The following is a 12,887-nucleotide window of genomic DNA, read 5'->3' as shown; positions in this document are numbered from 1 at the left end:
CTTGCTAATTAGTCTCAGTTGATCACAGTGTGCTACATTATTTTTGAATGATTATCATCAATAAATCCTTTTGCGGCAATTTGTTTTAAGTAAGTGGTTATTGTGTTGAATTCTTGATAACTGAACAATTTATGGTGAAGTTATTTTTGGTCAAGAAGAAGAAAAAAGCAAAATATGCTATCAGCTCCTGCTTGATTCATTACCGTACCTGCTACCGATCTCTACGTTCAGAGGACGTCTGCAAGACGTCTGGAGACTACGTATAGGATGGAAACCAGAAACGGCCATTGCTGCCTCCACAGCTTCGGTTGCCTTCACATCCAAACATCAGATTCGTATACGGCCTAGCATGGAAAATGGCCGCAGACTAAGAATGTCATGTAATATACCAAAAATCTTCATCAAAAAAGTTTTTTGCTCTCAGTCGGACAACATAATGTCAAACACTCAAATATGAACATCCACTCAAGGAATAAACGGAGACATAAAGTAAATGCAGGGGTTATTTTATTTCATTCATTGGAGGCTTATTATTTGTATATATATTGTTTAATTTTGACATCGTAATACAGGATTTTCGTTGAGCTTTCAAAGGGTCGTCATCTCTCTTGTTTGTCTTTTTAACGTTCTTGCCAATGGAAATAGAATCCCTTTAGGGTACATTCTTAGTGTAGAAGCAATGTTGATTTAATATGATGATTTAATATGAAAATAATTTAACACTCTGAAGTGGCACCGTGTCAAGTTCTGCACGCGTGTGGTAGTTTGTCCCTTTTATGGTCAAATCATATTTATTATAACAAAGGACTCATAAATCACATTTCCCCGCTAGCTTTCTGAATATAGGAGATGGAAATCTTTTAAGGACCTATACCTAGAAGACATGCATTACAGCAAAGATTCATTGTTTCTCGTCCCCGCCCGCTTCCTTTTTGGAGGCCACCTGGATTTCTTTTATTATTTTTGAAAAATGCAGAGAAAAAACAATTCATCAGAAAGCAAATACTTGCAAACTTTGTGAGTCAAAGTTTTCAGTACAGACTCTGTCAGTCACTTTGTACATCACATAAATCGACGTGCGATCGCAAAACACGTCTTAGTGAGAGTGTAGGGCAAGGCGAGTTCACCCGAATCTGTCTGCACAAACTGTACGTACATGTACTTCATATCCAGCATGTGACCGCTATGGGACTTAAGGGCGTTTCGAAACGAATGGGTTAGGCTTGGTTTTCGGTTTCGCTGGTTCCAGTCTGAGCCTCTAATGCAGTTTAGAATGCTGCATCAACTGGCTGGAATCAGCGAAGCCGACGACTCCGTCTAATCCACTCGTTTCAAAAACGCCCTGTCAGCTCAGGCTCGAGCGCGTCTTTAATGAATTGGCTCGCTCGGACGTAGTCTGGTTCCCGATCCCATTTTCATCAATGCATTCGGACTTACAAAGTTGCAGGAGAGGGGGCGGGAAACAGTCTAGCGCGGCTGATGTTTTCTGTCACTCATGCATGCATGAGCGCTCATCATAAGCCTGAATCTTGTTTTGTTTCATTTCACCAAAGCACTAGTCAACAAACAGTGATGGATACATCGTATGTCACAGGTCCAAAAGGCAAAGTCTTTGTAGTAGAAAAAATGTAGATGTGCAAAAGTAAACCGACAAAATGTAAAGAAAAAATGCCTCAAATATTTTTAATCAATCTTCATATGTTTATGGAAAAACACAAACACATTTTTTATTTATGGCTTGGCGTGTACACTAGTTGGTTTTGAGAGTTGACATTTGGTGCTTGATTTTATCTTTAAAATTACTCATCAAAAATAACTCTTGACTTTTGGAGGTTAAAAGAAATGTATCTAAAACTGTTCGTTGTAGACCAATACAACACTAAACGACACTGTAAATATGTTCAGTTCTTTTGTCCAACCTGTCTTTCATTTTAACGCGTCTTTGAATAGTAGAAACACCAACGGTTGCAAGACATTTTAAAATGGTGGCCATCTTGTAAAAACAAAAAATAAAAAGCCCCGTTTCTTCCTTTAAAAAAAAAACCAAAAAACAGAACAAAAAACGGACGAGAAACATTTTTTTCTTTGTCTTATGGGTAAGGCATGTACATGACAGGCCCACTTCCTATATAATGCACAGTGCTTTATAAATTTAACCAAATTATCAACTTCACTGATCGTATTTTTTACAAGTTGACAAAGAGGTATTACAGTACCATTTGTTAATGGATTCAGGATATGGTGTCTAAATTTGTTTCAAAGTCTTAAATTTTGTCTTTGAGCAGTCTTAATCCATTGATATTATCCCCCGCCACCGAAAATGGTCGAGCCAAGATGCGCAGTTTCCTTTTGCATGCCAAGCCTTCTAAATCGTGTCATGTGATGCTAATCTCTGGCATCTACGGCTGCAAATTAAAATAAGAAAATATGTCACATGTCAAAACAGATAAAATCGAGTGTCCTAGTTTAGATAGTGACATGTTTGTCACATGTGTTACGAAGTAATGACGATTTCTATGCACTCCGTGCAGAATTGGATCTTATCATTCAAATTAGAGAGAGTATTTTGTTGGTTGTTGTTTGCGGCTGTGTGCCTGCTGGCAATAGTGATGAAGTTCACTTTCTCAGCTCCTGTCATCTTGTTGGCTCTGTGAATTTTTGCATTGTCCTTCGTGATAATGACCAATAAATTAATAATTATAATAAATAAGTGCCTCACTTTGAGATTGTCATTACGCGTTTAGCGTGTCCAACGTCTTGAAAAATCCCGCTGCACTTCATATATAAAATTATTGGTAATATTTTTCATCATCAAATTCAGTCTCTAAAGTCTGTTTTGAAGGGGTGCGGTCAAATTCAGAGTTGCAGAGGCACGTGGATTTGTAACCTGTTTTCCTTAATTGGTCGTCATTAGTTTGTGAGTATTCTGTTAAAAGCAGAGTAAACTCGTACGAATTAAGCTCTCTTTTGATGTGATGTCATGCATTTATCAAATTATTTATTTTCCTTTTTTCTCTTGTTTTTTGTTAACTTAATATCCCATTATTAATGACAGGTTATACAATACAGTCTGAAAAAATCTTATGGATCAGATATATGAAACTGATACAATATTTTTATTGTAGCCTTTGTAGCGTTTGAAAGTCCTTTTAATGATTAATTTAAACTGTTTAAATTTGTTGAGAGAATTCTCAACTGTCAAATGTTAATAACTCTTTTTCTTAAGAGCGAGGCATTTATTTCGTACTGGAAGTGGGCGAGCCGGATGTTAAGTTTAATGATTCTTTATCAATATGGCCGAAAATCCAGTATCACTTTGGTAAAACACAATTTAACATAAATTTTACCTTGACATAGAGCAACTTGTTGGGGGATCCTTTGGCATCAGACACTACGTCGGGAGTCGCATTATTCACAATGGCATAATGCACCGCTCGCGGAGATGAACCTGGGTTTGATCCCAGATAAACAGCAGCGGCACCTGCAGATGAATCTCAGAAATATGCTTCATATCCTTTTGCTCAAAACATTGCTTTAAGAAAAATAAGGAAAATTACTCAACGAAAATTATCTATTTTGAAGAGCTACTTTTGCTTTTCCGTATAGCAGAAAAATGGGACTCTCCAAATACCTTGAATCTGAGGCTTCAGTATGAGACCTATACATGATTGAGAGACCAAGAGTTCAACAAAATGACTGAACAAGCAATTGTTCGTAAATGTATTGGCATAGAAGCGAACTTACCTGTTACATGAGGACATGCCATTGAAGTTCCTGACAGAGTCATACTTCCGGTGTCGGACGAGTGGGCTGTACTAAGGATTCCTACACCAGGTGCAAAGAGGTCGATGCAAGGGCCATGGTTGGAGAAATATGCACGGCTGTCGTGACTATTCGTGGCCCCAACGGAGAGTACCTTACAGGCAAACAACATTGGTCAGGTTTAATTTTCTGTCCTTATCACATTAAACAGCGGAGTACCCAGCATTTAGAGCGGGGGGGGGGTGCGCGGGGCTTCACGTTAAAGTGTGTGCAGGCATGGCATACTATAGTGTGGACCTTTGCACAAAAGAAGTTCACATAATGTAGGGTGTAATGGCGTTCTGTGGACTCCCCCTCTCTGAAAAACAGTTTCAAAGGCATTTTGGGGTCAAGAGTATCTGTGGCAAAATGAAGAGGAACAGTCTAGGAAATCATCATCAAAAATCCAGCTCAAAGGAGTTATCCCAGTTGGAGAAAAAGGAGCATTTTCCTCAAGTTTCCTTAACCACAGGAGAACAAAGGAATGTCGACACTTTGTATTGTATGGGTACAACTGACCTTGGTGGCAAGGGCCATTGAAAATAAGCAGGGTGCGATTTTGACTGTTTTCTCTCTGGTTTCCCGGCTTTTTCTTTACAAAACCCCATGAAATCGTTTTTGCTATTTAGTTTCAAATCTAAGCTGAAGCTTTACTGCTCTGTAAAAGGTCTTCACAATCGTGATTTTTTTTGTGCGGGCGAGATTAAACGGGAAAAATCTTTAGTGAAAAGGTCTATAAATAATAACAGAATGATAACGTAGAACTTTAAAGTGGCAGTAACTCTGACCAAGTTGATATACCGTTGTGTGCCTGGAAGAAGGGCGTAAGCGCTTACGCTCTTTTTCTGGGAAGCATTATTAATGCAAAAAAAAAAATTTTCCATGCAAAAGGTCGTATGTACTATGCAACTGTTTTTTATTAATGAGATAGAAAGATTTCTTTGCAAAAAGTTAAAAACAAATCCGAGTAGGTTGTATTGTTTTGGTAGTAAATTGGGTTCATTTTGCGAAATAAAGAGAGTGTGGCTCTTACGACCTTTTGCCGGGCACATCCGCTCTGGGTGGGGTCGTGTTATGTTAATTTAGCCAAAAACGTCAAATAACCTAACCGCTGAATCATTTCATCATACATCATGTCGCCATGCTTTTTCTGAACAAATTGTAACGTGACATACACCACATTCCTGTATATCACCGACTTGCACTTATGATATTATGGAGGGCTGGTGGAGGGTGTTAATTGTGAAAACACACCGACACCGTGGTCCCAGTCACTCCATTTTTATTCTGAAAAAGAGCTGAATAGAGCGAGCGATGTGCTTGCTAGTAGCAAGGGAGACAGCGTTTTGGGGAATGGAGAGTCATATCTAAATCTCTGACGGAGTATCGGCAAACGGACTCGGTACTTTTATGACATTTTGACAGTGGAAAACAAAAACTCACTCCTTTCACTGCTGCTGGTGAAACATTGCAGGCATCGATGTTTGAGTTTCCCGCAGCAACAGAAACTGTGTATCCCCTGTTGAGCATCCTCTGGACGAGAGTGTTCATGAGGTTACTATACCCTCCGCCCAGGGACATTGATACCACTCCCTTGCCATTGCCGGAACCGAATTTTTGGACAATATAATCCAAAGCTTGTGAGGAAACGGAAACAACTGTTAGTTGAAAAGTAGACAAAATCGCTGTTCAAGGAAAGCAGCGTGGTGGCATTCACATGCTTGTTGATCTCGAGTGTGGAAAGGAAAAGCGTTTAGTCTTTTTAAAAACAAAAAAGCCTTCCAGATATAAATGTGAGAAGACCTCTTTTCAGGTGATTTAGTCCATTTTGAGTATCCCGTTTCCTCAAACCTGTGGGTGAAGGGGTGTGAATCCTGGTGGATGGGATACTTCATGTTTTCACATAAGGATTTGTCATTTAATCACCTCACCAGATTTTGTCCTGCACGTCAAAAGAAATTGTCATTTCATTTTTTTGGTTTGTTAAAAATCCACAAATCGTGACCCAAATGGTAAAATCGCTTGTGATTGTACATTTAAACAATTATTCCACAAGCTCGTTTCAGAAAGTAGAATCATTAGATTGTTTTGTGGTGATACTATAAACTAAATCAGCGTGTTCTATTCCTGTGACGTAGGATTTAGACACTAGACCCATTTCTTCGGTGGGAAAACTAAATTTTTTGAGGATCTTCAGCATGAATAACTTAATGATCAGCTTTTATATAAGAATATGGTCAATTATGAGTTCCGTTTTAAGTTGCTTAGAAGTCAAAGGTCAAGGATTTTTGGCTGAACTCACGTTGAAGGTTTATCATAAATAATCTTCTGAGATCACAAACCGAAGAGTTTTTCTTGAGACTTGTAGGGCCCTACACTTTAAGGGATTAAGTTTAACATTAATAATTTGTTGTTGTATTCAAGAATGAATCCGAAACATACGGTGAAACAATTGCTATTGTTTAGTTTTAAATGTGAAGTTCAGTGCATGTTTCCCGGAATGGCTGTGCAGCGACCACATCAGAATGTTTCCATTCACTCTCTCCAGCAATAGACACTTGCACAGTCTTGCATTAGGAGTTACTGTTGTAATTTGCAGTCAGGTATTAAATGTACAGATCACCTGCACAAAATCCAAATAACTATAGCAGTGTAAGGACAGTTTGCTTTCGTACCGGCTGCTATGTACGAGGTGAGCAACGAATAGGAGTGGTAAAGCGGAAAAGAGCAGTCGTACCCTAAAAAATTTGTTACCGCAAACTGTTTTTTAAAAATCGCTTTAATTGAATACATGTGGAAATTGTTGGTTGCATGCTGAGCCTCCCGCGACCTTTCTCCTGCATCTGAATTTCAAGAACAAAGTTCAGTGTATGTTCAGTGACAGGACAAGAGTACGTGGGTGAGACAAAACTACACACACGAATAACACTTGTGAGATTATTAAAAACAAAGTCTTGGAATTAAGTGTTTGCCAAACATACCGCTGGCAATTGTATTACTCCAGCACCCTCCACTGCACACGTTGCAGCTGTAGATTTTAGCTTTACGTGCGATGCCGTAGATGTCTGCTCCAGCTATGCCAGCGCAGTGAGTACCATGTCCACCAACATCTTTTTCCCCAAATAGAAGGGAAGCTCGTCCACCAAATGCCTGGTGATTGATATTGACGCCAGAGTCCACAATGAATATGTTCGCCCCTTCACCCTGAGCTATCAGAGAAAATGACATTTTTAAAATGTTCATTGTGGAGAAGCTTTCAAAAATAGATTAAAATATTACATATCATGAAAGAAAATGCTCATGAATGGGTTGAAAAGGCCCGCAAGAAAGGTTACATTCCCCCTTGAAGACAGAAATTGACCACAGAGTAATGCAAAAGAAATGGAGAAATGGTTCGTCCTTCACAAATCGAGAAATCAACTCAGATCACAGGATCCTCACTGCCTCTCTAGAGACCCCCAAAGCGCAACCAAACTCTCCTTTTAGATCCCAGTCAGGTCAAAGACAACTTCAACCGTGTATTCACAACCGTTAGACATCGTTGTCTGATTCACTTCTAGGTCAAATAGCACGGAAGCCAATCAATTCACCCTGAAGTCCCGCGAAGAAGGCGCAGAGTCCTTTGGGATGACACAGATATACAGGAGTTGATGAAGAAAAAAACATAGTCTCAACTCCTAAGCAGTGCGCAGCCAGATTAGCTTAGAGATGTCTAAAGGCCTCTCTAACAAGGTTGAGACCTACTTTGAGGAGCGACGTGCTATCGTTGAAAAGGCACATCGTGTGGCTAAGTACAAGTTTGCTTGGGAAGTTGTTCATATCCACATATCCAATATCCACACCTCCAAAGATCAAAAAGGGTAAACCAGCAGAGAGGAGTGCAACCAGACAGGCCCATTTCCCAAAGTAGCATGATATATACTGTAGACTATAGCTATTTGCCTATCCCAGGAAATTTCTCATACTTGCTACCTATTTTGATAGATCTCTTAGCTATGGATGAACTTAAATCTGCCTCTAAAGATACGAAGTTCATAGCTCCTGATTGGGACGGTCTCCTGGCTTAGTCATTCTAATCTGGTATTGTCTCAAACAATCTCATCATTAAACATTGCTTTGGAAACCAACATTGCTCCCCAAGAATGGGAAAAATACTCGTCCCCCCCATTCCAAAGCAAGGAGACCTAAAGTGACTCCACGGCCTACAGCGGCCTTACCTCTCTTTCAGCAAAGCCGTACAACAGAACTTTGATCATCCAGAACCACTACTGGCCCCGGAGCAGGCAGGTTCCGTTGTTAGTCCTCAAAGCAATAGGAAGAGGACCAAGTCCATGGAATGCTGTAAAGTACCACTATAATCTGACACTATAAGACGGCACCCTCCTGGAATAGTGCAAGACTTCAAGTAGGTTGGGGCCGGATGTGCACCAGCTACAAGGACATTTTAATCTGGAAAGCTTTGGATTTTGGTGCCTGCAGAAAATTATTTGAAATCTAGAAAGCTCCACTCTCCCTATGAACACTCAGCTGAGGCTGTTCAGAGTGACAGTTGATCCTGTGCTACTATACGAATGCAAAACGCCGAAACTTTGGTCCGCAAACCAAGAAATGTTACCTGATGACCTAATGGGTGCTTCGTGCGTCTGCTTCGTATAGCCCACAACATGGACTAGACAGCTAGCCCGTGCAACAATCAGATATATGGCTAAGGTTTTGTTCCTCAACGCAAGGTGGCTAAAATTTGCTGGCCATACTCTTTGCGCCACTGAAGAGCTAATTTAGGACCTCATTTCGTGCGAACCAAATCCAAACAGCATCAAATTCTTGTATGTCAAGCTTCTCTGTCACTTTACACTAGCGCAACGAAGAAAAGCTGAGGGGACGTATGTCAGACGGGCAGCAATGGCAATGCATCTTGGGTGTATGCGACTTCCACTTTGACTTTGACGGAATGTTTACCATTATTAATCTTATCATCATTATTATTTTTGTCATCGTAAATAACTATTATGGGAGGAACCACATTCCTCTTCGGATTACACTAAATGCTATAGGATTACTAGATGATTTGCAACAGTTGGTAAATTTAATTATGGTACCGTTAAATTGGCGTTTAAATGAGCAGTAAGAGGTACAGTTTACTCTGGAACTTACCTTCATCAATACCTTCAAGTTAATAAACAAGCACATTGCTGAAACAACTTCATTCAATAGGAAGCTTTAATAAATATAACGAGATACACTACAATCACAGCTAGGTTTGCTTCGGTGATAAAACTTTTACGGAAGTTGTTAATAATGTATTTTTTATTTATTCCTCTTTAAAGGAATCTGCACCGCTCGACTCTTATGGTCCATCTTCTGACTTCCCTGGCAGTTTATGAAAGTAATGATCACGTTATGCCAAAGTAACATACCATCATCGTTGTAGTTGAACACACCGTCCCTTCCACTGCGACTGTCTATGCGATCAATACCCCATGGTGGGTTATTTTGTGAGCCGAAAAGTGTTAAGATGGAGTCCTCGTGAATGTACTCAACACCCTCAATAGCACGCACCTGAACCAAAATGATATGGCTTTTAGCATTTCAAGAACAAGCAATAACAACAACCTATAAAACAACAAGCAACATACAAAAATAAAGCACGAAAAATAAATGAAAATTATCCACTTTGGAATGTGACTATTTCTGCCTTCGCAAAAGATGCAAGAGAATTTCAAACTACATTGTTGACTCACTGACAACTCACAGCTACTTCTCGTCTGATGGAAATCCAAAGTTGACCTGGTAACTTACCCGGGTGAGGATGTGTTGTGGAATCTTAAGCATCAGAACCGGCATGAGTATTTCGAGTTTGGTGATTTTGGGAGCAGGTGCACGGAATATGGAGAAGATGTCCTCAATCTCTTCTTGCACGCGCCCCAGCTGGTCAAAATCCTGAAATACACAGCAGTAATAGACTTTAGTAGGTTAGCTAACATTTCATATTTTCTCCTGATTTAAATCTACGCCATCTGGTTGGTGGGTCGTCGACCATCCTTCCTAAAAATTCGTTCTGCCAAATGCCGACTGTCACGGATAGGCTCCTCGCACAGCCGAAATTTCGGCGAGCATTAGGCTTGAGACACTTGTTTTGTACGTCTTTGTACGGTCAATGCATGGAATACATTGGAATACATGTAGGCTACACGGAATCTATGAGAGCAATTGCATGGTTGCACTCCATTGACTTCTCATAGAAAACAGCGCAAAATAGAAAGGGTGCTTCAAGGTAACGCTAAGGAACAATTTCATAACTTGTGTTTTACTTGAAATTCAAGATAATAACCACAAGGAATATTTTCTTTTTATTTCACAAGTGGTAGCCACGTCAATACTTTATCCTAGCCATCCCCAAAATACTACGCGGGAGTAAATCTCTTATAACATAGACCCCCAACATTGATTCTTTTGTGACCGACTAGGCGACTACCCTGAGCTGGTCTCAAGTGCTTTAATTTATAGGCATATTTGTACAATAAGTCCAGTACCCTAACTACGGGGGGGGGCACGGAGGCACGTTCCCCCCCCCCCCTAGCGGATGCCCTTGCCCCCCGGGTGTCCTTTTGTGAAATCTCTAAATAATCTCCGTTGAGTTTATAGAGCTGTGCAGCTGCAGCTTATTTTGTTGTGGTACCCCCTTGAAAAGTTGTGTGCATCCCCGGGCGCCCCCTAGACATTAAGCCTTGGTGACGTCACTGAATCATTCTAAATGGCACCTTTTATTTCAAATAACTCCGTAGTATTATGAACATTGCATATAACTGACGAAATGAGGAACGTGCGCCCTCCCGTCTAACATTGCACGAGTCGGTTGACCAAGCAAGGTATTATGATGCCCCAGCTGGACCAATTTTATAGCAATGGAGGCTCCTTCGGTCGGAGCTAAAATTCGTTGGTTCACGAACGACTATGAAATGCACGCTTTAAGGTCGCATCACTACCAACAAAATTAACACTTCCGACCAATATGGCTCTTTTCAAGCAATGAGAGGGTCCTTCTGCTCGAAGCGAATTTTATATGCAAGGTTCTTTCGAAACCTACCTCGACTTCTACGATCCAGCTGTCGGGTACGGCACGCCCGTTGGTCGTGAGGAGAGGAGCCAGTCGAGCATGAGCCAGAGCAACACACAGACACAGCAGAAGAAGCTTCATGGTCGGTTGGAGGATTGGGCTGCACACTTTTAAGAGAAAAGTAAAAGCCTACAAAGTTGAATACAACAGTCTTCCTAGAGCAACTTTTGATTGAATCGTCAAAATAATTTCCAGCGTATTTATGTGTTCTCTAATTCCTTCATTTCCGTTCAAATTGCTGTATACCTTACGAATAAACAAGATGAAACGATTAAAGCCTCCGACTGTTCTCGTAAAAATGCCCTCATTTTTAGATAAATAACTGGAACAAAATTTCTAGGCCACATTTTGAGCAGATAGTAGCGATTAAACTGTGTGTTTGTTCAATGCAACAGGACATGTGTTTTTATAAACAAGAAGTTCCCACGTATTTCATTCCGCGTTTGACTCGTTAGTTCAACTCTTTCTTTAGGATGTACCATTACTCGATATACTCGAAAGAAACTGCTCGTGCTAACGTCAATAACAAGATCACAGACATCTTATGCTTAAACATAGGTAATAGCTGCATGTTTAGACCAGTGAAAACTTTCAAAAAAAGCTCACTAATTCCCCCACCCTCAGCCAGGTGGTATGTTTACTTTCCTTGCTCTGACTGAGGCTTGGCTAACTGAAGCTGTGTTAGATGCTGAGATCAACATCCCAAGTTACACCGTCTTCCGGAAATATAGACGTGGTGGTGGTGTACTCTAATGCTGCCACACTGCTTTCATTTGCCGTATGAGACCCGATCTTGAACAGGACGACCTCGAACTGGGTAGAGGATAAACTGTCTAATCGTGAAAAAATGTGGTGTTCAACTGTTCAAGATTCTTGCCGGCACTTGACCAATGCCTCGTGTCTCACGAATGTTCATGCCTCACTTAGTTTGTGTGCATGCGTACTGAAGCCCACCATAACCAGAAGCCAGTGAACTGGCTCTTGACTCGAACAGGTGGACCCCAAAAGTAATCGATCAACATCAAGCTCAGATATAGTTGCTTGCCCGTCATTTCTGTACCTTTTAATATTTAAAACACTGAAAGTCCCTTTTTCTAACTTGCACACGATAAAAATCAGTTTCTGCCAATTTGTGCCTGCCTTTCTTAGGCGTACGTACATGTACCTCCAATGTAACAGTCAGAAGTGGGAAGTGAAGTCAACATTTTAGAGAGGACTTTGTGAGTTTTGCCGGGTTTTTCATGATATCTTTATTTAGTGGGGAATATCATGAACGCTCTAATGAGAAAGTTTCATGCAAGAAGATGAATGAGAACGGAAAGTTTTTGTTTGTGCCTTTTAGTCGGGTAATTTGACGTCATTGTACGTATTAGTGCAATGCGTTAAAAGTTAACTCGTACCGAAACGTACTCGTATCCACGCATACCTGTTTTACATACAAAGTGTGGACATTCCCTTGTCCTCCTGTGATTAAGGAAACCTGAGGAAAATGCTCCTTTTTCTCTACTTAGGATAACTCCGCCGAGCTAGGCCCCTAAAACTGTTTTTCAGAGAGGAGAAAACATTGTGTGGACGTGTGCGAGTCGACACAACGCCATCGGACCCTACATTATGTGGACTTCTTTTGTGCAGAGGTCCACACAATGTATGCTACGCCTGCAAGCCTGTGCGCATTATACCTGTACTGGGTTCGACGGTCCCCTTGGATATGGGCCCACACCTTTTTCAATAACTATGGGGTTTCCTTATTTTTTCTATTTATACAGGTAGAATGTAGGAGTCATCCGGTCCCTGCACCTGAGGATTTTCCTTGGGATTTTAAGGTTTCTCCTTGGATTTAATTTTGGGATTTGTTTACATGCACATGCTGTCATGGCTGTGCATACTCTTGACTAAAAAATGGAGCCTGAGGAAGAAAAATCCGAGTTAGTGTTCCCGAATGTGAAAAAAGGTTAAAATCCTGTAATTG

At 40.6% G+C, this 12,887-nt stretch overlaps 1 protein-coding gene across 1 annotated transcript; it reads right to left on the bottom strand.

The window, feature by feature from the left end:
* Positions 1-490: 490 nt before the first annotated feature.
* On the bottom strand, positions 491-11,102 carry LOC110990508 (uncharacterized). The gene is made up of 8 exons (XM_022255552.2): positions 10,889-11,102; positions 9,601-9,741; positions 9,219-9,360; positions 6,783-7,010; positions 5,245-5,438; positions 3,745-3,916; positions 3,348-3,481; positions 491-2,405 (listed from the first exon to the last, which is right to left on the bottom strand). The coding sequence occupies exons 1-8, from the start codon at positions 10,997-10,999 to the stop codon at positions 2,400-2,402; spliced, it is 1,128 nt and encodes a 375-aa protein (XP_022111244.1). The 5' UTR covers positions 11,000-11,102; the 3' UTR covers positions 491-2,399.
* Between the last annotated feature and the right edge of the window lie 1,785 nt (positions 11,103-12,887).

This window comes from Acanthaster planci, linkage group LG01, assembly GCF_054643075.1.
Source record: "Acanthaster planci isolate LZ-2023a linkage group LG01, COTS_SCS, whole genome shotgun sequence".
NCBI classification, from domain to species: Eukaryota; Metazoa; Echinodermata; class Asteroidea; order Valvatida; family Acanthasteridae; genus Acanthaster; species Acanthaster planci.
The sequence above is the reverse complement of the archived record's forward strand: the minus strand, read 5'-3'. Positions and strand labels throughout refer to the sequence as shown.